The sequence below is a fragment of the Sparus aurata genome, chromosome 10, assembly GCF_900880675.1.
Source record: "Sparus aurata chromosome 10, fSpaAur1.1, whole genome shotgun sequence".
In the NCBI taxonomy this organism is placed as follows: domain Eukaryota; kingdom Metazoa; phylum Chordata; class Actinopteri; order Spariformes; family Sparidae; genus Sparus; species Sparus aurata.
In genome coordinates this window covers 3,258,656-3,284,937 of record NC_044196.1, presented here as the reverse complement: position 1 = coordinate 3,284,937, position 26,282 = coordinate 3,258,656, and the positions used below count along the sequence as shown (strand labels likewise).

Sequence of the window (26,282 nt, the reverse complement as noted above, 5' to 3'; positions counted from 1 at the left end):
AATTAAGTGGGAGTGTAAAAACAGTAATTTGACAGTGTTGAGAAGGCGTTGTACCGCCACCTAGTGACTGCTTTTGAAAAGTGTTTTCTGTTCTGAATAAAGACACGTGAAATAACGACACTCACACACCTTCATGTACACAGACATGAAGATCAAATCTGACGGATCGGAGTCACTTTTAAATTATTTTATATTTATTAATTATATCATGTTATATTATATCATAAAGTATATGGAACACGTACATGTAGATAGTTCCCTATAAATGAATCTAGTGGTTGAATTAGAGGTAGCTGTGCTCTTCATATCAAACACACTCATTAAGTAACTTATGTAGGCTACTTCTTGGATAAAGTCCCCAGACTCCATTAAAAAAGTCTCAATTTAGTGAGTTGTTGAGTTAAGAGACACTTTATAAACGCTGTGAAACTCTGTCTACATCACTTTCTGAACTATTCGAGCCTTCTTGTTCATTCGGCAAACGTTTTACATGAAGATATTCCTTTCTTTGTGTTAAAATAACGACATGTTTACACGTTAGAATGAAAACAAAGGCGGTTCGGTTAACGTGCAGCTGCGAGGTTTGTCCCAGGGGACTTGCCGTAGCAAACCGTCAGAGGCTCGCGCTGCACGTTACGAGCGTTAACGAATCAAAACAAAGTTTGTTTTTATTCTAACTGCGCCGCTCAGATCGGTTTTCTTCTGATTATTGATGATCGATTAGAGAGGAGCCGTCCACGGTAGTGACGTAGTGACAGTCTGGATGAACGTGTGTGATGGACTTTGTGCTGTTTGCTCTCAGACTCATCTCCCGCCAGATACAAGTATACTCACGTTAGCTTAGCATGCTAGCTGTAAACAGTGTGACTGTGTGAAAATGTCTAAAGTCCAGATTCTGAGATCGTTGGTGAAGCAGCGACTGACTGCGGCTGCTGAGGAGATATGTGCGCTGTTTGAAAGGACGATAGCAGAGTACGAGGAGGAACTGTGTCGGTCCACAGAGCAGAACCAGCGACACCGGAACCTACTGGACTCTGCTTTAACGCCTCAGCTTCGGTTACACAGAGCAGGTTCGTTCTCCTCCTTCTTCACTGTCGGCACCGACACAAATCTGCATCTTTGTTCAATAGCTTCCGGGTCATGTGACCCATTGACTCAGAACCAGAGCCGAACTGTGTCCAGATTCTTGCTGAGTGAGACACATCTCTTTGTATTGGACTTTAGTGCTTTTTCTGCTTTAAGTTAAAGAGATAGTTGGTGTTTTTTGAAGTGGGGTCATGTAAAGAACATATCTATAGTGGATCTGTTTCCTGCCGTAATCACCGATCAGCGCAGCCTCAGTTTGGAGCAGCAGAGAGCCGCTCCAGCTAGACGCTCAGCTTTGTACTGCAGTGAACGGGTCCAGAGAAAAAGAGAAATTAACCACCTAAAACAAGGCTCACCTAATTTTTTTTACATCAAGTCAAGTGTACGTTGTATAGGTAAAATTCAAACCGCTTTACATCGCCGTCAGACTGCGCTTTCTTTTGGCACTACATTTTCTCAACCGCAGAACCTCCGTATCCCTACGTACTAGCGTAACTGGGCAACAGCTGATCTGCGAGCGGCGGAATATGGCGCGAGGCCCAGCTGCTGGACGAGAGGTTTACTTTCGATAAAAACGAAACTTAACTCTCCGTATCCTTCCACATTAGCGCTCATGTAGGGCCCTATGATTTCCACGATCACGGAATCGCGGACGGAATCGCGGAATTGGCCGATTAAAACGGAATCTACTTTTTAACGCGGAATTAACATAATTTCACTGAAATGTTGTTCTCGTGTGGAAGAGGAATGTTTGTCTGCGGAAAACTGCACGGGGGGGAACTAAAACATTGCAAGCATGGTGATGAGGCTGCTCACAGCTCCGTCTTCGTCGGCGAAAAAGCTGAGAAACTTGACATTTATGTGTCAGGTGAACTGTTGTTTTGCAAAGAAGCAGAACTGAGAATCATAATTAAAGGTGTAATGCCGCTGCGTGAGAGTTAACCACCTGTCCGATTCATGTTATCGGCATATAATACCAGAGTGACTGCTAACTGCTGCTAACAGTAGCTGCTGTTAGCTAGCTAGCCCCATTAGCCACAGCCCTCTTAGCTGACTCTGCCTGGGCTGGGAGGCTTTTCTGGATCTGCCTGAGAGCTGACCATGTTTTTATTCAATGAAACCCATAAAAACACAAAATATACTACTGTATGAAGACATGACAGAGCTGCCAAGCGTCACGCTTTGAGTGTGACAGTCACGCAATTTGACCCATTCTCACACCACACGCCACACTTGACATTTCTCACGCTTATATTTCCCCATTCAATACTCTATATTTATTTTTTTCATGATAATAAACTTTGGTCCTCGACTTGTCGTAGTTCGAGTAACTCTGATTGACTGACCGAGATAACCAATCCCAGACCAATCCATCAGTCCTTTGTGCCTAAATCTAACCAACCACGGAGGGCACCACTCAATATAAACCAATCAGAAGCAACGTAAGACGGGTCTTGGCGTCTCTAACTATCTTTTACTCACAACAGCGCCGACATTTAAAACCCACTCGACATTCTCCTGTGTGTGAGAGTGAGAGAGTGTGACTGTGTGCTTCTTTTTCTTGCATTTGTAAGTTGCAGTGCGCTTTTTAATTTATATGAAATTAAATATACTTCATTTGAAGGCAAGTTTGTTTTTTGCCTGCTTATGTTACTAAACTCATTGTAATAAAATGATTCTTTCAGAATTTATTTGATTTAAAATTTTTTTGGTAATGCGTCGTGAAGGTCTTAAATTTTAATATTTACGGTCTTAAAATGTCTTAAAAAGGTCTTAAATTTGACTTACTGAAAACTGCTAGAACCCTGATGAATGTATTTTGTCAAAATTCTTGTTACAATTTTCATTTCTAATTTCTGGTTAATTAAGACTAGCATTAGGAGGCCACAGTGCAGGGAGAGCTGCTGGCATGAAGGTGAGGACATCAGTCTTAAAGAATAAATCGACGTTAAAACAGGCCAAATCGATGTTAAAAAAGTTCAAAAAATTTAATGTTATTTACATTAAACACACTGTTTTTTGTAGTATAATAAAAGTAAATCAGGATTCACAAAAATTACAACGGAAAAAACGGAATTCCCAAAAATTAAAATGGGAAAAACGGAATTTGGGAAAAAATAAAACGGATTTTACTCATGCATAGGGATACAGGGGTTCTGTGGTTGAGAAAATGTAGTTCCAAAAGAAAGCGCGGTCTGACGCCGATGTAAAGCGGTGTGAATTTTACGTACACTTGAACTGATGTGAAAAATTTTAGGTGAGCCTTGTTTTAGGTGGTTAATTTCGTTTTTTTGCTGAACCCCGTTCACTGCAGTACAAAGCTGAGCGTCTGGGCGGAGCGGCTCTCTACTTCTCCAAACTGAAGCTGGGCTGATCAGTGATTACGGTAGGAAACAGATCCACTATAGATATGTACTTTATATGACCCCACTTAAAAAAAAACGAACTATCCCTTTATTATTCTGTTTGGAAATCAGCATTTTTAGCAATAGATTAGATATAACTTTAGCTACATTATTAGTTTAGATATAACTTTAGATATATTATAGTCAGTAGCTTCCAGGTCATGTGACCCATTAACTCAAAGTCCACCCTGAAATGTCTCCCTATAGGTGAGATCAACACATCCAGGTACTTTGCACTTCTGTCACCTTCCAGTCACAAAAACAATCCTTCTGATTTGTAAAAAAACAAACTGTGGTTACAACTTTACAAAGACTGTTTTTAGATTCACTTCTGTCAACAGACACAATCGCTCACATGTCATTCACTCAGTGACATCATGAACTGACCTGAGGTCAGGTGTTTTACCCGGACATCACGTATTGACTGGCCGGGTCTCACCACTTTCTGCAGAACCTCCTGGTCTGAGGCGTTACAGTTCTCAGAGCAGCTGGAGCTGCAGCCAGTCGTCTATGTAGAGACGAGTGTGAGTGAGCTGCTTCCTCCTGAAGTCCACAATGATCTCGATGTGTTGTCCACATTCAGGTCCAGATTGTTGAGGTGACACCTGTCGACCAGACGCTTCACCTCCTCTCTGTACACCAGCTGTTCTTTGACCCGGATGAGGCCCAACACTGTTGTGTGGCCCGAGTACTTTATGATGTGATTTGTACTGAACCTTTCAGAATCGTCGTGGGTCATCAGGGTGAAGAGCAGTGGGCTCAGGCTCAGATGCAGGGCTCAACAGTGCGACTGTTTTGCTCGCATTTGCGAGTTGATTATTTCCAGTGCGAATAGAAAATTCCATTCAGTCGCATCAGTGCGACTCCTACAAAACTGTAGTACATGCACCGTTTTGCTGTTTACGTGAGCACTGAGCAGTAAACACCCAAATTTTTTCTGCCGTTTATCCGCAGTTTTGCACAAACGCCTCACTACAGTCGTTCACTTTCTCCGGCCGCTCTGTGTCTGCGCTCGCTGCAGCTGCCTCCTCTCTCTCCTCCCTCTCCTGTTGCTGCTTCAAACATGACACCGGCTTTGGGACTGACCGGCTGATGATTGGCTGTTCTGCCTTAAGTCCCGCCTCTCTTGCAGTGTTAGATTTTATTGTTCAGCTCGTACTGATGATGCGGGAACTACCGCAAAATACCCAATAATAGCCGGGCGTTTATTTGTTTCAATCACTTAGCAGACCAGGCGTTTATTTGGGACAGGCGTTTAATTCCCTCCTCACAAAAATCCAGGATGAAAATGTCACAAACTTCTCCAGCTTCTCTGTGAATTCTCTGGCATCCTTCTGGGCACAACACGTGAAAAAGGCGAAAAAGAAAAACGTGCAGTGTCAGTGGTCACGTCTTCTTCCTTGATGTTTTTTCAAAATAAATTAGACTCGCAAGACAAGAATATATATAGTTTATTATTATTATTATTATTATGCATATTCTTGACTTTGAATGGGAGCTGCTGTAAATCAATTCTGTTTCTGATTCATATATTATGCAGTCAGTTTTCCATATTTTAAGTTAAATTAAATGAATCAAGACAGATGTCACATTTACATGTCAGGGTGTGGTTATTATAGGTGCCTTTAAAAAATGATCCAGGTATACTGATCCCTCCACTTCGGGATAATTAATGGTACTGTTTGTACAGTGCTTTCAGAAAATCAATCACCTGAAATATGATAACATAATTATAGGAGTGAGAGAAATGATACATCTCAAAATATTAAATATGTTGTAATTTAAATTTTGAAATTTTAATACTTGTTATTACGCAAATCCCTATTACTTTTTGCCACCACTGCCAGAACATACTGATTTTGCAGGGACAGACTCTCCAAACAATTAAATGGGAACAATTTCAGTTTATAAACAAGTCTTTTTTTTTCTTTTTTTTTCCAGAAAAACAGTTATTTCAATTTTTTTCGTGGCTGGGCCACTATAATTACACATGGGGCCAGTAAAACTCGAATCTACTGGCCAAGCGTTGTTGGACACTGGGAGGCAGCCGGGGCACTGTAGCTGTGAAGCTTTAAGACCTCCACACGAAGCAGCCTGGTCGTGTCCACAACAGAGGACCTGATGCGCATCAGCCTCGTGGGGCCTCCACTGGAGAGCTATGACCCAAGTCCAGCCGTAGAGAGGTGGCTTAGTTCCTGGTCAAGCGGGTCAGGAGACCAGACTATGTTGACTGCTGGAGCAGGGACATTCTTCCAGTTTAAAAGAGCCAGTTATAACATTAAAATTAGTCTACAGGGTTAGGATTAGGCTAAATAAGTACTTTATTTGTTTGAAAATGACGTTTTTACCAAAATTACTAATACTAAATTTTTCCGCATGGTAGCACAGTGCTACTTGGAAAAAAGCTTAGCGTCAAGCCCTGCGATGTAGTGCTCAGGATATGGTAGCTTCAGTGGAGCAGGTGGAGTGATGGAGGCGGCACTGAGACTATGTGGTCTTTCACCAGCTCGGGTCTGAGTTTTACAGGACGGTAGTTTTTAAGTGACAGTGGGTTTTTTGGTACCGGGATGATGGTGGCTTCTTGTAGCAGGAGGTAACGATCTTCTGGCTCAGGGAGGAGTTAAATCATCTGTGAGGACACGAGTCAGTTGGTCTGTCCGCTCTTTAAGCACATGGTCAGGTATATTGTCAGGACCTGCAGCTTTCTGTAGGTCGACTCTCCTCAGTGTCCACTGGACATCAGCTGGATTGAGACTGAGAACCTGGTCGTCCTGGTGAAGGGGGCTTTAATGGTGGGTGTTTTATTTAGTGCATCAAACTGTCCAAAGTAGTTCTTGAGGTCATTTAGGAAGTCCGTGTTGCTGTCACAGTGGGGGGAGTGGGCCTGTAGTCATGTGTTTTATACCCTGTAACAATCGTCTGGTGTCCCTAGAGTCATAGAAGTGACTCTGGATCTTTGACTGTCGGCCTGCTTTGTATTCCTGATCGCTCAGTTCAGGTAGAGGTTGATTATTCAAAGCAGTCCTGCAACACACTTGTGCCCAGTCAGAGGAGCCCAGGTGGGGCGGCAGAGTGCTTTAAAAGCCCCCTTGATGTTAGTGTACTGATGGTGTAGTGTGTAAACTCCCCGAGTCACAGAGTCCTCATATTGGTGATAACCAGGGAGAACCTTCTTCATGTTGGCCTGGTTGAAGTCTGCAGCAACAGAGACCTCTCCAACAGGATGTGTGGACTGTAGCTCACTGATGGAGCAGTACTGAGTGTTCAAGACCTCCTCAGTGTCTTCACTGGGGAAATGTATACTGCCATGATGACATCTCAGTACGTTCCCTGGGTATGTAGAGAGGGCGACATATAACAGTCAGAATTTAATGTGGGAGAGCAGTGACTAGAGACTATTGTGGGATTTGTACCAGTAGTTATTTATGTATATTCACTCCACCAGCCCAAGTTTTACCCCTGAGAGTTCAGCTCCTGACCGCCCAGAATGATGTTAGCCCCTCCATTTAAATGGTGTCTGGGACGGTTGAGTTCAGCCAAGTCTCATTGAAAATCAGGGCTCAACAGTCTCTACTGTCCCTCCTGGAGGCTAATTTCCAGCCTCAGGTAGCATGAATTCAGACTTTTTACAATGCGGCATTATGATGCTGTTATTTCGGTGTCCTTTTGAATTATTCATTGTGGTCAAATCACAGAGGAATCTTTTTGTTTTGGGTTTACACTAATGTGGCCAGACAGATCTATTGTTTTTAACACACCTGTTAAGAAGCTGCCACTCAGTGGAGACAAATGGACAGATGCTACACAGCTGAGAACTGTTCACCTGTTAGCTTCAGGTAGCACTGGAAGCTGCAGACTCTGGCTGGGTGCCACGTGTTCACGGCTATTTCTATTCACGTTGTGCGAGTAGACACAATTAAGATTTAACAACCCTGCGATCAAAGAAGTGTGAGTAATCCAGACCAAATATTTACTTCGTGTTTTGTCTGAATGCAGAATAAAAGCTTCATTGTGGGCACAAGAAATTTTACAATGGAGGTTATCAAGGAGCATGAAGCATCAAATTGTCGGTGCAGAAAACCAAAAGTAAGAACTTTAAATCAACAATAAACTTGTGATTGTATTGTTGTTGATTTCTTTTTATTTACAGAGTAAGTAAATTTCCAACACAATATTACTCTTACACACTGTTTAAATTCATCAAGATTTCTCATTTCTCATGATGTTCAGTGGAACAATGTGGGGTTACCTGTCCGCTCCAGTGTTTAGCTAAATATCAACCTGATTTGAACTTTTTTCTGTCGGCCTAACATTTGTCTTTTTGTCTCCTGTGTCCTGCAGATGTCCAGCAGCTGTTGTTTGGTCAGAAAAAGGTTTATCCCAAGCAGCAGGAGTGGAGCTCCAGTCTGGACCAGCAGGACCCAGAGCCCCCACACATTAAAGATGAACAGGAGGAACTGTGGACTAATCAGGAGGAAGCTGATATCACTGAGTTCACATTCACTCTTGTCCCTGTGAAGCATGAAGATGATGATGAAGAGAAACCTCAGTCCTCGCAGCTTCATCAAAGACAAACTGAACAGATGGAAATGGAAGCTGATGGACAGGACTGTGGTGGACCAGAACCAGCCAGGAGCTCAGTTCCAGATAGACATTTACAATCAGAGACTGAAGACAGGACAGGAGACTCTCTTGAACCTGAGACAGAAGACTCTCCTGAGCCTGAGGCTGAAGACTCTCCTGAACCTGAGACAGAAGACTCTCTTGAACCTGAGGCTGAAGACTCTACTGAACCTGAGGCTGAAGACTCTACTGAACCTGAGGCTGAAGACTCTACTGAACCTGAGGCTGAAGACTCTACTGAACCTGAAGCAGAGGACTCTCCTGAACCTCAGGGTAAAGACAATGATGATGTTTGGAGTGAGACCAAAGAACCTCAGTCAAGTTCAAACGCTCAGAAAAACATTGAAGTCCCTGTAAGTGGTGTAGGATGTGGTTCTGGCGAGGAACAGTTTACTTCCTCTGACTGTGGTGAAAGATCTAGCAAAAACTCAAAACTGAGGAGTTTTAAGAGGATTAAGACTGGAGAGAAACCATTTAGTTGTCGTGAATGTGGTGAAAGATTTAGCCAGCAGCAAAATCTTATCAGACACGCAAAGATGCACATGGGAGAGAAACCATTTAGTTGTCCTGAATGTGGTAAAAGATTTGTCCGAAAGCAACATCTTATCACACACACAAAGATTCACACAGGAGAGAAACCGTTCAGTTGTCTTGAATGTGGTAAAAGATTCAGCCAACAGCAAAATCTTTTCACACACACAAAGATTCATACAGGAGAGAAACCGTTCAGTTGTCATGAATGTGGTAAAAGTTTTGTCCGAAAGCCAGATCTTATCAGACACACAAAGATTCACACAGGAGAGAAACCGTTTAATTGTCGTGAATGCAGTAAAAGTTTCAGCCAACAGCATAATCTTATCACACACACGAAGATTCATACAGGAGAGAAACCGTTCAGTTGTCGTGAATGTGGTAAAAGATTCAGCCGACAGGAAAGTCTTATCAGACACACAAAGATTCACACAGGAGAGAAACCATTTAGTTGTGGTGAATGTGGTAAAAGATTCAACCAACAGCAAAATCTTATCACACACACGAAGATTCATACAGGAGAGAAACCGTTCAGTTGTCGTGAATGTGGTAAAAGATTCAACCAACAGCAAAATCTTATCACACACACGAAGATTCATACAGGAGAGAAACCGTTCAGTTGTCGTGAATGTGGTAAAAGTTTTGTCCGAAAGCAAAATCTTATCACACACACAAAGATTCACACAGGAGAGAAACCGTTTAGTTGTGGTGAATGTTGTAAAAGATTTACCCGACAGCAACATGTTACCACACACATCAGGACTCACAAAGGATAGACATCACAAAGTTGTTGTGAATGTGGTGAAAGATTCAGCTGACAGCATAATCTTATTGTACACATCAGGATTCACACAAGAGAAAAAGCATTTCTTTGCTCTGAATTTTGTAAATAATTAAATAATAAATGTAGACTTAAGAGAAGTATGACCCGACACGTGGCCGTGAACACAGGAGAGAAATACTTCTGTTGTGGCGGTTGTTACAAAACAATCACCCAGCGTGGCACATTAAATAAACACAAGTGTGATCATTGTAACACGTCACAGCTTCATCACAACCAAACTTAGAGGTTCAGCTGAGACCGAAGACTGTGATGAGACCAGTGACAACAACACAGTTCAGCACTTTCCTACAAGATAATTACAAACGTGTCTGGTGAACATGTCCAAATACTGACACAGTAGGGAGTTGGATATTGTTGTTTGACGAGAAATAAACATGTTTTGAGTTACTGCGTATTGAAAAAGTATTTTTAGATCCGAACTGAAAGTGGGAAGTCTGAAACAAGATTCAGAATGTGTTCAACCGAAACGGTGTGGGTTAAATGTTCTTATGGTTATTCTCATGTTTTGTTCAGTGTTTGAGTTGTTGAGGAAACTGAATGTGTTCTATTTAAATATGTTGAAGCTGTGTTTGGATGTAAATCAGAGGTCCTGTTGTGGTGACAGTTCATCCCATATTAAATTCAAAAACAAGCAAATGACTTCTTGTGTTCAAGCATTTGTAATTCTGAAGATTCCTCTGAGCTGAAAGACACCTGTGTATGAACTTTATCTGTCTTTGTTTAATCAACAAACACTGTGATGATTCGATCCCGTCCTCAGACCTCTGAACTCTTCTTCTATCCTGTCTTTCCAGCAGAGGTTTCAGGGACTCTGTGTGTCTGTTGTCAGATCAGTGAGCGTCCTATTCGTGACACCAGTGTTGTGTCAGCAGTTTGTCTAATAAAGAATTCACAAACAACAGAATGTCTTTCTGGTGTTTATTCAATGATTTGTTAGCGGACACAGTACAGAGTGTTTTTCTGTCAGGAGAGTTTACTTGTCTGAGCTTTTGTGAATTTTAAGGGGAATTCTGGATCTTTTTAACCTGGAACTATATTTACATGTTTGATATGCAAATGATATATACTTCATGAATGTTTTGGATCCGTCCAGTTGATCTCCTCAGCTGGCAGCCATGACACAACTGCAACATGATCCTTATGGGCAACTCCGACCGTCAAACTTCAGTCCACTAGAAGTGTTTTTGTCTCTGACAGGCTGAGGTTGTTATTCTCAGAGTCTGACAGAAAATATTCCTACAGAGACCGTTTGGTAAATCATAAGATTAGTTTTGTAAGCAGAAACACAAGTCCTGTTCAAGAAGTCTCTCTCTGAAATCTGGTGAGAGGTCACCTTTTGATCCTCAGAATCAGTTACATATTGAGACATGACTTTGGAAATCCTCGTGGTAAACTCCAAACTCTTCTCTCCAACTTTTGGTAACAAAACAGATCTTATTATTAAACAGAACGGTCTCTCTGTGTGGGAACCATGTCTGTAATGATGTCAGACTCTTACTGGTAGATTCCACTGAGCACATCTGCACTTCTTTAAGAAAATGTTTGTGTTTAAAGGAGCTATTTGTAATTTCAGCCACCTGCTTCCAGTCAGTTCAAACTCTCTTTGTTATTTATTTTATATGTTTAATTCATTTCTTTGCAGATTCTGTGTTGCAAGTTTTTAAAACCTCAGTCTGACCCTTAAAGACCCCAAAGAGACAGAGAATATTTAACATTTAGATTTAGATTTTATTTATTTAGTTTTAACAACACTGTAAATCTGGTCAAAAGTAACGTTAAAAAAAGCACATGTGTTGTTTAAACATGGTTTGTTGCTAAATGTGGAGAAAAATTGCTGTTTATTTTAGAATGCGCAACTTACCATCTGGTGCCCTGTAGAAATATAGCACTAAAATGGCTAATATATTACTTAATCCTGTTGGGATGATTTCTTTTAGACATTTTGAGGTCATAAATTTGGTAATTTGGAAGTAATTTGAAAGACATTTAATAATTACATGATTTCATAATTACTCCCCTGCTGACCATGAAAGTTCTCGACCTGTAAAATACACTACTTAACATCAGTAAGTGTGCGTATATGTGTGAGTGTGTGTGTGTGTGTGTGTGTGTGTGTTCGTATGTGGATATGTAATAATAGTCATATTTGGGGATCAAAAATATTCACAATATTCAGATATGTCACAAAATAAAGACAAACCCTAAAATTTCCCTCATGAATTATAAGTAGAATTCTGACTTTTTTCTCAGAATTCTGACTTTTTTCTCAGAATTCTGACTTTAAAATGAGAACTAAAAAAAAAAAAATCACACGTGGCCCTAATCCTCTTCCGTAGGTTTACCTCTCCACGGTCCTCTCAGCCGGAGATAAACCAGAGCCGCTTCTCCTCTTCCTCCACAAGCAGGAGGATTAAAAAGGAAATCAGGAATTCCTGAAGCTCAAACAGATCTGACAGTCAAACTTTACTCTTCTTGTCACTTTCGCGGACCTGGGCGGCAGAAATAGTGACGTACAGGTAGGGGCGGGAACATCTGGTGACGCAACCAGGATATGGTCCGAAGGGTAGACCGTCCCATTTAACAAAAGTTGACGCGCGCCCCAAAGTACACTCATTCAGTGAGACCGCAAAGGTGTGCAGATCCTGAATTGGGACACAGTTTGTGTCTCGAGACTTTCTCTCCTGAGAAAATGGCGACAGTTGACGTGATGTTCGTGTCCTCGGCGGAGCGCGCGGAGCTCCTCAGAGGGCTCGTGGCGGACAAACTGAGCACCGCCGCGCGGGAGATCCTCGCGGTGGTGGACAGAACCGTGGCCGGGTTCGAGGAGGAGGCGTCGGGTCTGAGGAAGGTGATCGACCTGCAGAGGAGGCAGCTGGAGCTGCTGCTGCAGCCGCAGGTCACTCTGTTCAGGATAGGTGCGACCAGACTCCATTCAAAAATCTGCTGATTTAACACCATGAACCTCTGAACCAGCTTTCTGCAGAATCAAGTTAAACCATGATGACTAATCTGAGATTTTTATATGAAGTCATTAAAACGAGCTCCATGTTAAGCAACATAAAAGTGATGAACGCATTAATGCATCAATACTTGTTGGAGACTCCAAAAATGTAAAACCAATAACTTGTTCAGTGGTTGTTGGGTAACTGACGCTGTGAACTAGTCTTCATTCAAATATCTGCTGATTTAACACCACGAACCTCTGAACCAGCTGCCTGCAGAATTGAGTTAAACCATGATGACTAATCTGAGATTTTTATACAAAGTGAACACATTAATTCATCAATGCTTAAATTTGTTGGAGACTCCAAAAATCACCAATAGTCGTTGGTAAACTGACGGTGTTCACCAAACTCCATTCAAAAATCTGCTGATTTAACACCATGAACACCTCAAACAGCTGTCTACTGAGTTTAAACTTGTTGAATCTGATTTAGTCACTTTTAAACTTCACAGCGACGAGGACAGATACTCTGAGCCTCTGAGTACATCTTTGTATTCCTTGAGTTACTTTGAGATAACTTCAGTTGTTTTGCACAGTCATGTTAATAGAACAAATATCATCAACACATAAAGTCATATTCATATCAACAGAATGCTGGTGTGATTATCTAGTTTTAATTGAACCCACTGTCTTGTTTCTGGTTCTGATCCAGATGAGGAGCTTCCTGTCTGTGAGCCGACAGCTGGAGGAAGAACTGAGGAGCACAAATCCGAGCCCAGTACGTCTTTAAATCCACTTATACATTTTCTGCTTCGTGTTATTCAAAATATAATGAAGAAGTAAATCATGATGACTTATTTATTTCAGATTACATTTGCTACCGATAACGTTTTTGGTAGTCATTGGGTAACTGTCACTGTGCACCAAACTCCAGCTGGCTGCACTTCGCTGAGTTCTGTGGTACTTTTTACTGCGTTGCTTTGCTGACGAGTAACTTTGGACGTTCAGACCTAAAGGACAAATTAAATCAACATAAGAATTCTTAATATTCATGTAATCAGTTTTATGATACATTTTTCGCTTCAGCAAAGTTTTGACTGAGTTAACCAGAATTCTGGTGTGATTATCTAGTTCTAATTGGACTTCCTGTGTTGTTTCTGTTTCTTGGTTCTGATCCAGATGAGGAGTTTCCTGTCTGTGTGGGGTGTCCATCATACTGTAATATTTATACTTATATCATAGGCTACTTAGGGAATTTCATGTTTTTTTCTCTGGTTATAATGCTCTCACACAGCCATCATGAACTCCCCTGCATGGGCTTGTAATGAAGATTCCTCTACTATTGCAAAGAAATATTATTTTTATTATTTGTTTCAAGAGAGGAGTTATCTAAGTCAGAGTCCTGCACGGGTGAAAAATAGTGTACTGTGTCGGACACAGATGCGGATCGGGTCGGAGGCCTGGAGAGGCGGGTCGGGTTTTAGGATTGCCATTTTCAAGGTGTCACTTATCATCAGTCATTATTAGCGACACAAATGATAAGCATTTATATTTCATATGAGCTCATTCATGCGTGCTTGCACCCTCCCAGAACTCCCATTACCGACGCTGGCTTACTTTCACTTTTAAAAATTGCCTCCGTCCAATTTTCCTTCGGCCGTCGGTATCAATTTATAGCGGGTCAGCTCGGCTACGGAATGTAATTCGTGCTACTGCCGGAAAACGGGTTGGATGCGGTTTTAAGTATGGTGGGTTCGGGCAGGTTTGCAAAATAAGACACGTGCAGGACTCTGCTCTAAGTGACCATTTTAATCATCTAGCTAATTATCAAGCTAAATATCCCACATGCTAGTTAACATCAAAGACTGCGATGGAAGACGACGGTAAAATATTATCTTTCTCTAACACTGGATTTATTTATGCCTGAATTTTTAAGGTGTGGCGGCTTTTATTTTGCTGTGGCGTTGCGCCACAGTCAATTACATGTAGGGGAAGCCCTGATGATGCTTCAAACTTGTTTAAAACTTAATCAAACATCTTCCAATAACAACATGATTACACAAAAACTGCTGACTGTGAACGATTCACACCTTTATTTCTAATCCAGAGGAACCTGTGTGTGAGGAAGAGGAGGCTGGAGGACAGGAACTCCCCGAGGACGAAGAGCAATCAACACGTACTTCCAGTACAAGAACTTCTGACGATGATGGTGATTTTTGCAGTGAAGTCTTTGTTGTTGCACAATCAAGATGTAATCATTTTGTTTCTGTTTCGCTCAGATGTGGAGGACTTCTCAGGCCATGCTGAGGAAGAGGAGGGTGGAGATGAAGCAGCACAGAGCTCCAGTCTCCATCAGGACGACCCGAAAAACCGGGATCATCAGACACCAAAAGCAAGGTTCAGATACGATGTGATGTCACCACTCAGAGAGGTTTGGGTCACACAGAACGACTCTAATGGTCCTCCTTCGTTGGATTTCTTTCTTGCAGAGGTCGGTCTGTGAAGATGAAGTGCAATAGGAGACATCCGCTAAACCTCCGAGTCGGTCTGCTGAAGGACTCCCACTCCAACGTGCTCAAAAGAAGCAGTAAGAGTCCAATAGAACCCTGAAACAACCCATCAGGATGTCTGGAGGAAACTCTCAGGGCACCGACCCGTGTTGGAGAATAAAAAGACCAAACGATGTCCTTATCATTTGGAAGTGAGGTTAGAATGTGTGTTCCCTTCAGCTTTGTGATGAACTTGTGTCTGTGTGTTAGTGCTCATGTGTCTGGTGAAGGACCTGACGTGTCCTCGGCGACTGCAGGAGTCCGACTTCCTGGACCTGCTGAGGTCCACCTTTCCTCAGCTGACAGGAGGGTTTGACGTCTTTGCAGTCGACTCCAACAGGAGACTGAAGCCTCTGAAACTACAGACACTGACACCAGAGGAGATCCAGCGGTCCATCAGATCCGCAGGGAAAGGAAGATCAGCGCTGTATATCAGAGTTAAGGTACATCCAATTATTTATATATCATCCTGGACAGAACACCTCCGCCAAGACCCAACAGACCCCTTTAATTCATCAAGCCTGATCCAGTATCAAGCTATTATGGTTCCAATTCACTCTGAATCTGAAACCTCAAATAACTGCTTAACTACAGTCTGAACTCACCAGTAGATACCAGACACCTGAACACCTGATGTTTGGTTTTTCATCAATGTGCATTAGTCCATGAGAAATCCACAAATCTTGCAATGTTGAGGTGGGAAAAAGTTCTGCCCCCTTTTTTTCAAGATCCTTACTAAAAATTCATGTGGTCTGTTCTGGGCCAAGACCCGTCCTCCATGCAAGTATGGTGGAAGTCTGCTCTGTAGTTTTTCTGTAATTATAAACCAGCTCCCAACAAAACAACTAACTACAAAACAACTAACCAAATAAAACAAACAACAAAACAACCAACCAACAAAACAACTGACGACAAAACAGCCAACCAACAAAACAAAAAAACAGCCAACCAGCAAAACAAAAAAACAGTCAACAAAACAAAAAAACAGCCAACCAGCAAAACAAAAAAACAGTCAACAACAAAACAAAAAAACAGCCAGCCAACAAATAAAAAAAACAGCCAACCAACATAAAAACCAACAAAACAAAAAAACAGCCAACCAACAAAATAACCAACCAACAAATCAAAAAACAGCCAACCAACAAAACAGCCAACCAACAAAATGTAGGAACACATGCCTTTATCTCTGCATCTTAAAGTGGTCTCATTTCGGCCATGATTACCTTTAACCCAAATTGACTCCTCTCTCCAGCATAGGGGACTGAAAGCCCCCATATCCTGGCCTGACAAATTCCTCTCCTCTACACAGAGTGGGAGGATGTTGTTTACCTTGCTATAAACAGATCACCAGAGATCTTCTCAGTAATTTACAACGACTAAGCACATCTGGTCTGTCCCTCTTCCTCCAAAGAAGATGAACCCCTGTTCCTCAGGTCAAACAAGGTCAAGCCCATAGAGTTTTCCTTGGTCACACCAAAAGGAAGAAGGACTGGTTTCTAACATAGATGTGGTGATTGAAGATGTCTTGCTTGTCTACATTTCTCTGCCTCTGGAACATTCTCCAGTGGGGGAAGGCTTAATGGGAAACTTAATCTGTGTGTTCTTCTCCTCACATGTCCAACTGTTATTTACGACCGTTGTTGTTCCTGGGTCTGACATACCATTTCTCCAATTGCAGTCTTCTGTTCTCACCCAAATTCAGATAAGTCCTAAATAACAAATAAACTACATCTCAATTTCTTAAATTGAACGGATCCCGAAATAGAGTAAGAAGTCATTCAACAGATCTTTGTTATGTTATTGTCAAGTCAAATGAAGTTTATTACTCAATAAGTTTGAGGTCAACAGAAACCCCCTCCCCTTTGAAGATGGAGGAGACTTGAAGATCATCATTCCTTGTGTGATACTTGTGTTATTTACCCGTTAAATGTCTGATATGTTTTGTTAAGATGGAACTACAAGGAATATGTGTAAGTCCTTGGTTCTACTGTGTATTGTATACTTTATGGTTACATGTTGTATACTGTGGTGCTCCATGTCTTAATCAGGTTATAATTATCTTGAATGACAAATGATCATTATCATGTTGCATCTTTTCATGAAGGCAAAAATTCGACTTTTAAGATGGTGAAGTTTTGGGAAGGCTAAAACATGATTTCAAAACATTAAATCCAATAGTATAGTTAGATTAACTTTTTGAGAGCCTCAACTCAGATCACAGGAGGTGTGACACTATCAGCCGGCCCCCCCTGCTGCAGGTCATAAACAGACCCCTCTGCTCTCTGCAGCCCTTCCTGCTCTTCTCTCTCTCTTCTTCTCGCTCTTCTTCTCCGGACACGCTTCTCTCCCTGTCCTCTTCTCCCCCTGCTTCTTCTTCTTCTCTTCTCTTCTTTGTTTTTCATTTTTATTTTTATTTTTATTTTTTTAAAGTAATCTTTATTTTATTTTTGCAACAAGCTCTAAGATAAGCGAATTGAATCCCTACTTTAAGTATTTTACTTTTCCTGAAGTCTTTAATAGAACAAATTCTTTTCTTTTTTGATTTTATACTGTTAAAGTATCACCGCCTGATTCAGAAGAAGTTGAATTAGTTTCAGAATCAGAACTTGACTACCACTACTTGAAACCACCAACAAAAGTCTTTTTCAAGACTGTGATCGTCTGATGAAGAACGTTGCAAGCCTTGCAAAGAGTCCAACGAAAGAGACTTTGTGTGCTCCCAGCTGAGACCGACTCTGCCCCCAGCGCTCCCAAGGCGGAAACCCCCGCTGGGCCTTTGGACCAAGAGTTCCTCAACAGAGCACTGGCCTTCTCTCTGGCTACTGGACCGACGCGCCGTGCCGTAGTCCAACCCAGAACTCTCAAGAACACCAAACTTCAGTGCCTCCTGACTCCAAGACAAAACCGGCTGAACGTCTTCATGCAGCTGGATCCACACACGTGAGAATGAGTGGTGTCTAAAGTTCTGACTTCTGTCAGAGTTCTGACTTCTGTCTAAGTTCTAACTTCTATCTTTTGAATTTAAGAGAATTAAGATTAGGGTCTCGTAGTATTAAAAATTACTCCCGTAATATTTAATAATTATAACCCGACCCTTTAACTTTACCATCTACCGCCGGTCACACGACTTTATTACTTTCCTAATTACAGTCTTTACATTTTCTGTTATCTGTTGTTCGTCTAAAATTGTCATGTCTTTTATTTTACCCAAATTATTTAGTCAATAAACATATAATCGTTTGTCTTTGTCTGGAACTTAATTTTAATATGGAGAACCGATGGATACGTGCAAAGAATTCACTACTTCAGAATATTGAGACTGAATAAATTGATTTTGAATGGACTCTAACTGTCCAAGCCAACTTGTACAGTTAGGTGTGTGGAATAATGTCCTCCGGATTATTCCAATAACTAAACACGGAGGTGGTGCCCCTTTAACGAGTGTAATATTAATTGCCAGTGAGTAATAATCATATATATATCAAAGTAGTGTGTGAACAGTGTCTCCTACATTATCTTGATATGGTGCTGCCCATGTCAGGACCACATACCATAGTATCCTACAAAAACAACCAACCAACAAATGAAAAAACAGCCAACCAACAAAACAACTAGCCAACTACAAAACAACCAACCAACAAAACAACTAACCAAACAAAACAAACAACCAACCAACAAAACAACTAGCCAACTACAAATCAGCCAACCAACAAATAAAACATCCAACAAAACAACCAACCAACCAACAGACAAGCCAAGTGTCAGTGGGTGGTCTGCAAAGTTCTGGCTAGTAGTGGCCCCTAAAGCTCTGAACAGCCAGTTGTTGGAGAGTAGCAATTTAACTGTTGTCATTTCTTGCAGAGAGCAAAGACGACCAGCCCAAAACAACTTCTTCCTCCAGAGACAACAGATGAAAACACCGCCAATACAAGCCGAGATGATAACAGAACTCATGCGAGGTGAGAACAGACCAGACAGAGAGGAAGATGTCTTCAGGAGCTAGACGTTAACAAGCTCCGTTCAGCTCAGTGTTTGAGTTACACGATTTAAATAAATGACAATGTCTGTTTTCTACCTTCAGTTCCGACCACAGTCCTGTTGAAAAAGTGGAGAGCAACAAAGCGGATCATCAGTCTGGCAACTCAAGACGACAACAACAATTGAAGGTGGAGGAAGACGGGCAACAATGTGGAGTATCACAGGACTCTAGTGGCTCTTCTTCTGCCTGCACTGCTGCTGAGAGCGAAGGAGAACATGGAGATGATGATGATGATGAGGAGGTGGAGGAAGAAGACGACAGAGATGATGAATGGAAGCCAGACAAGAATGACAAGGAGCTGAGTGAGGACCAAGCTGAACCGAGACCATCGAAGACGACTAGGAAGCGGCGAGTCAAACATCCTGGAGACAAATCAAAGAGATGGAAACAGAAGGAGGCGTCGACTGAAAACAGCGTCACTGCTCTGTCCTGTAAAGTCTGCCATGCTCTGCACAGGTCAAAGAACATGTTGATCAAACACTCCTGGACTCACATGGACGATCCGGAGAGGCTTTGTGGAGCATGTGGAGAACGTTCAGAGTCTGCAGACGAGCTGAGAAGTCATCTTCAAACTCACCTGAAGACACACAGCTGTGACATCTGTGGAAAGTCTTTCCTCACTGCTGCTAGTCGACGTAGCCATGCCGCGCTACACACCGGAGAGCGACCGTATAAATGTGAAATATGCTATAAAACATACACGTGCTCGTCTGGTTTGAGAAATCACCTGTGGCAACATGTGAATGAGAAACCGCACAAATGTGACGTCTGTGATAAGTCCTTTGTTTTCAAACAGCAGCTGAGGATCCACAGCAACAGCCACACAGGTAAGAAGCCCTACTGCTGCAACGTTTGTGGCAAATCCTTTGCCGACTTCCGAGCGCTGTCCCGACACAAGTTGTTGCACGTGGGAATAAAATATTTCTGCTGCCAGGTTTGTGGGAAGAATTTCAGAACTTCTGTAAGACTGAAACTGCACGAGAAAATTCACTTAGAGCGTGACAAAGCGTTTCTCTGTGACATTTGCTGCAAAATGTTCTACACGAGAGGTGAGTTGAAGGTTCACCTGAGAAGACACACCAAGGTGACGATCACCTGCACCAAGTGCGGCAAGGTGCTGTCATCTAAAGAATCTCTAAACAGTCACATGATCGTCCATGCCGCGGAGAGGCCGTACCAGTGCTCAGAGTGCGGCCTGAGCTTCAAACCCATAGGCAACCTCACTGAACACATGAAAATCCACACGGGCGTCAAATCGTATGTCTGCGGAGTTTGTGGGAAAGCTTGTGCTCGCAAGACGTATCTGACGGTCCACATGAGGACGCACAGCGGAGAGAGACCTTACGAGTGCACCGTCTGTGAGAGAGCCTTCACTCAGAGCCACTGTCTGAAGACACATATGAAGAGCCACCAGGAGGTGGAGAAGGCAGCGGAGGACGGACTCGAGTCCAGCTGAAGTGTCGGACTTTTCGTATTCTTCTTTTAGATTTTGATGCTCTGGAAGTTTTACAGACGAATGTTCTGAGGTCACAGTTGCTGCTGACTGTGGTCACAAACACTGAGGGGGGATCAGCAGCGTTGGCTCCCGGCGGTGCCGGTCGGTCCAGTGCTGAATGAGCTGGACCGCATTCCTCCACATTCTGCTCCCTGCTCATTGGATACAACTGAACCAGACCACATTAACTAGGCTGGTAGAGTCCATACAGCACTGACTGTAACACTAGCAGACTCTCCAGCAGGGCGGCAACTAACAATTATTTTGGTGGTCGACTAATCTGCGGTGCCGGTCGGTCCAGTGCTGAATGAGCTGGACCGCATTCCTCCACATTCTGCTCCCTGCTCATTGGATACTACTGAACCAGAAAACGTTCTGTGGACTCAGGAGACTTTAACTAAGGGACCTCACAGACTGCAGTGGAATGTTTGAGGCCTCATAGTCATAGTTTTACTGTAACATATTGACTTCAGCTGTTTATTAAATTCAGAGCGTTTCTGCCTTAAATAATTGGACTTATTGCTTGAATCCTAGCCGTTAGATAAAGCTGCAACAGATACAAAACACCGAAGCCTCCTTAAAGGGATATTCCGGTGTAAATTTAATCCATGGTCTAACACACAGTGAAACTGTGTTAGACTCCCTCTCGAGAGATCAAGTTAGCAGACTGCTAATTTACAGAGTTTTATCAACCTCAGAAACGACCGCACGACAACAATACACCGCCTCAGAGCTGAATCAGCACTTTTTCACATTCATTTATTTGATCAACAATCTGATTAAAAACAACTCTTATATTCATACAAATAATCTGACATGTGCTGAATATACTTTAGTATTTAGTGAGGGAAGGTGACAGTGTCAGTGTTATAAACTCAGCTATCAGTCTGGTTTCCTGCACTACGTCCCTGAATGACCACATTAACTAGGCTGGTAGAGTCCATACAGCACTGACTGTAACACTAGCAGACTCTCCAGCAGGGCGGCAACTAACAATTATTTTGGTGGTCGACTAATCTATTGATTATTGTATTGATTAGTCACGATTATTTTGGCAGCATCTGTTTCTGTTTGTTGGCTTGTTTGGACTTTGGTTTTACCTCATATTCGCAGAGCATATTAAAAACCCACGAAACATGCATTTGAAAACACAATATTTTGAAACACAACTAGGGCTGCAACTAACGACTATTTTAATAGTCGACTAGTCACCGACTATTGAAACGATTAGTCGGTTATTAATTTTTTCCTAAATTTAGCATGAGGTTGCTTTAATTATGTGGCAAATGATAATAAACACAAGACAGATGGGTACTTCAATGCAAAATGCATCTGTTATTCAACTCTGCTGCTGATTTATACAAAAAGTTAATAAAAATGTCCTATCTAAAACCAATTAGGCACAGTGCTCGGCCAGTATAGACATAAATCCATAAATAAATAAACCTCTCTCCATTTTTAAGGACAGGCAAATGTGTTTTATAAAACATAATAATAATAATTTATTAATAATAAATTAAAGACAAGTAAACATTTTTTCCTGCGAAAATAAGCGTATAAAATGTACAATGTACCGGTACATCAAAAACAAAACGTATTGGCTTGAATGTTACTTGAATCTTACCGAAGCGAGTCAGACTCCGTTTCGTTCAACTGTCCGACGTGCTTTCTCTTTAAATGTTCGTGCATCACCGAGGTGTTGCAGTGATACACAAGGTCTGCTTTGCAAACCTTGCAAGTAATCTTTTTATTTGCCGTATCCAGGCTAAAATGCTCCCAAACTTTAGAAGTTTTGGTACACCTAGCTGCTGTGTAGGACGCCGCCATTTCTGTATACATTACACTATTGTAGAGATTGTAATAAAGCGAGATGCCTCACTCCGTTGGAAAAACACGTCTGGCGACAATTGTCGACAATGGAATTAATTGTTGACTATTTCTATCATCAATTTTTGTCGACAAATCGTTGCAGCGCTAAACACAACTGGATATTTAATATATCATTTGAACTAATTAATACTCATTGTTACAGTTTTTAATTAATTACAAATGAATTATTATGTTATACATTATTGCATTTAGTGGAGGTTTACTATTCAGGGTTTTATCCAATTTATATCATTACTATTTTGCACTAACTTGATATCCTACACATGAATTATTACTGATAGCGTTGCTGTTAGAAATAAACCTCTTATTTGCAAATTTGACTTTTCATAATCGATTTTACTGGCTGCCCTCCACGCCTGTACACATTATTCAAAGAGCTCGTCTCCAGACGGCCTCTTGTCTGATGACACATGGGGAACATGAGTTCACAACAATCGCACTTGTTGTCATTCCAGATCTGTTGCATTTTTACTATGAATTTTAATAAATCACATTATGGTTGCACACTAATGGATGAATATTTCTAAAAAAATGCAATTCCATTTCAGTTTGATTTGCTTGTAGGTTTGTAGGTGACATCACTCCCTGAGAAGCAAGAAGAAAGCAAAAATATATATTTCTATCAAGGAAAATGACAAAAATAATAGTAATGCACAGTGACTTGGATGAGTTTAGACTTTAATCTGATTACTGGTTTGGAAATATTAACGCAGTTCATTACTCGTTACTGAAAAAGTGGTCAGCTCATAATTACAGCTAATGTGTCTGGCTGGGCCGAGCTAGGACTCAGTGTGCACGAGTTGGGCCAGGCTTGATTTTTTGGAGATATTACAGAGTCACACGTAAATTTAATATCATGTATTGAAGATGGGAGGTTTCCACCCAACACTTGTGAACTTACCCCTCTGGCGTACATGCCACCACAGCTCCAGGGTGCTAATGTTTCAGGTGCTCATGCCTGGCTGTAGTGCTGCCATCAAATGACAGCTGTGTTTGACAAAGCTTGCATGTCACATGTTTCGCAGTTTAATTTTAAAAACGTTCCCATACTTTGGACGTTTTTGGTCTCGCTTTCCTGCTCTTCTTAACATGTTCCGCCATCATTCATATTCTACCTCTGCTTCTGCAGAACTGTCTTCTTCTTCTACGCCACAATGTGGTGCGCATTCTAGTAGCAATGCTAAAGCGATTTGCTCCAGCTCAAATCTTTTTTTTAAAAATGATAATGATAATAATAATGATAACAATAATAAATGTGATGCATCGACGCAAAAATTTCACGTCGACACATTTTTATTATTGGTTATGTCGACTAATCGTTGCAGCCCTACTCTCTAGTCACCTGCGACCTGCTGAATGCTACATCCCTTGTGTCAAACCTGCTTAAAACACCTGTTTATGTTGCTGGATACAACAGGTGGGCGTCACAGGAAGCAGCGTTTGAGGCTTTAGTCTCTCGATCTCTCCAACAGGCAGGCAGAAGACCTTTCTTAGCACTAGCTGAGTCCACCTGCACATGTCTAGACTTAAAACAAAATGATTGAAATCAAATTAACATGTACACATGCAATGAATAAACTAATTATCAGGCAAACATCTAAATTTGTTTATCAGATTTCTCATAATCAGATAACTGCCTTTTTCCAGATGAAAGATATCAGATTATGCTATTTTTTTTCTCTATCTCTCTGTTGCACTCTTGCACTGTCAGCATGTTAAAATCAATGTTTTAAAAAATGTTATCAAAAGTACTGATAATTACAATAATTGCATTATACTGTATTAGTCCTTACCCTACCTGTATACAAGTTCTTGTCTATTCACCCAGCAATACAAAACAATGGTATAAGGTGGATGGTGGCATTAATACACTTTATGTGAACACATCTGACATAATACCTTTGTTCACTGTTCTAACTTCCACCACAGTCCATTAAATATCTTTACAAAGAGGTAAAAGCTCCAAACAATCCCAAAACTAAAGGAAATACCTTCAAGTATAATCCAACATAAAACAATATCTCAAAAATATATATTTGACAACAATGTTCATTTTGGACCACTTGAGACTTGAAGTCACAACTTCTGGAACCAAAGACTGTCATCTATCGCTCTGAGCTAATTGGGAAGTGGCAATACAACAGTCGCTTCACAAATTGAGTAAGCCATTCACTGTTGTGCAGGCAGATTTGTTTTTAAAAATGATTGATTTGCTCTATAAGTGAATAACTGATGTTTAAAAATGCTGCTTGCATCGACTGCAATTATTCACATGAGAGCAGAATTCAAAATGTTCTCAAAAATTCAGTTTTTTAGGTAAAATTCTGATATTTGTCAACCAACCTCCTCAACCATGACTGATGATATATTGATATATTTTTTCAGGAAGATAGAAAATGTATTTAGCAAGAATTTGATAGTATATGTTTACAGTACTGTTTACGGTCATACATTTTGATGCACTGTAGGCTTAATTTTTGATAAATCAAAATTCCGAGAAACATGTTTTGTGGAGGACAGTCTGAAGATGCTCTCTAGCAAGTTTGGTGACAATTGAGCAAAAATTGTGGGATTTTTTGGTTTTGAAAAAACTGAGTGATGGACTTTTATCTTTACTTTCATAATTTGTAATGAGTTTAAGTGCAGACATAGTACATAGTCCGGTGCATCTAACCTCCGCTAGCACATATTAACTTTTCTTGCTTTTTCGAGTCATAATCATACATTTTCATCCATGAGCCGCGGAACTCTACTGCACTCAGTAATCGAGTCGTCGGGACTTCCTGTCAACAGGAAGCTGCTGCAGAAGATTGGTAAATTTAGTCAGCTTTTCAGTAGAAATCCAGCTAAGCTAGCGGAGGTTAGATGCCCCGGACTATGTGCTGAGACCCTATTTGTACTGTTGCTGAAGTTTGGTGCTGTTCTGAGCATTATTTGTGGCTTTTTTGTGGCGGTTTATTGTTGGATCCATTTACTGCAGTGTATTGTTGTCACGCGGTTGTTTCTGAGGTTGATAAAACTCCGTAAATTAGTGGTCTGCTAGCTTGATCTCTCGAGAGGGAGTCTAACACAGTTTCCCAATGTGTTAGACAATGGATTAATTTTACACCAGAATATTCCTTTAACCAAAATACTGAAGAAGCCTCTTGGATGAGAGGTGAAACATCTTCAATAAACTGAAACAAGTCCAGTTGACAACGATACAATGCTCAGAAAACTTTGAGATACTTCCACTCCGAGCCATTAATTTGATAACTTGAGTTACTACTTATTGCTACCATTGTTGCAGATTACCTATATTTTCATGTTTTGTTGTGTAACTGATTGGTACATGCAAAAAGTTTTGGAACAGTCGACTGGATCGCCTCAGCTGGCTGCTGCCACATGGCTGCAATGTAATCCTTTTGGGCAACTGTGACAACCTCAACACAAAGGCTATGGTTTTCTTGTTCTAAGTGTCTCAGAACATTAAAGAAAGTAATCCTAAAGAATAAGATGTTTTTTGTCTTCTTCAAGAAAAAATCTCTATCAGAAGTAGCTAGAGAGACGTGAGTTGTGTCCATTGAGAAATCAAATCTGACAAAATCTATTAAATACTCAACCATGATTTACAAAGAAATCCCTCTAGGTAAACATCAACTCCTCTCTCTCTGATTCATGTGTCCACCGTCATGTTCTTTTCTTCAACTTCATCCTAAAAAATAAGAACGGCTCTGACCAGCCTGAAGAACAGGGCAGAGATTACAGAGGTCGAACAGAGATGAAGAGAAACCTGCTGAAAACTGGAGACCTCAGTCTGACCCTGAAATGCCCCACAAACAGAGACAGTTGCACCTACACCTGCACCTTGGCCCCAACTCTGATGTCAGGGTACGT

The 26,282-nt window shown here is 41.3% G+C and overlaps 2 protein-coding genes across 2 annotated transcripts; both read left to right on the top strand.

The window, feature by feature from the left end:
• The first annotated feature begins 664 nt into the window (after window positions 1-664).
• Window positions 665-10,390, top strand: LOC115589973 (gastrula zinc finger protein XlCGF57.1-like). Its single transcript, XM_030431187.1, has 2 exons — window positions 665-1,070; window positions 7,833-10,390. Exons 1-2 carry the CDS (start codon window positions 878-880, stop codon window positions 9,419-9,421), a joined length of 1,782 nt encoding a protein of 593 aa, XP_030287047.1. The 5' UTR covers window positions 665-877; the 3' UTR covers window positions 9,422-10,390.
• A 1,776-nt stretch (window positions 10,391-12,166) lies between these two features.
• On the top strand, window positions 12,167-20,477 carry LOC115590367 (zinc finger protein 835-like). Its single transcript, XM_030431717.1, has 8 exons — window positions 12,167-12,404; window positions 13,146-13,211; window positions 14,541-14,609; window positions 14,713-14,830; window positions 14,923-15,020; window positions 15,193-15,425; window positions 18,844-18,941; window positions 19,064-20,477. The coding sequence occupies exons 1-8, from the start codon at window positions 12,179-12,181 to the stop codon at window positions 20,475-20,477; spliced, it is 2,322 nt and encodes a 773-aa protein (XP_030287577.1). The 5' UTR covers window positions 12,167-12,178.
• The last annotated feature ends 5,805 nt before the right edge of the window (window positions 20,478-26,282 follow it).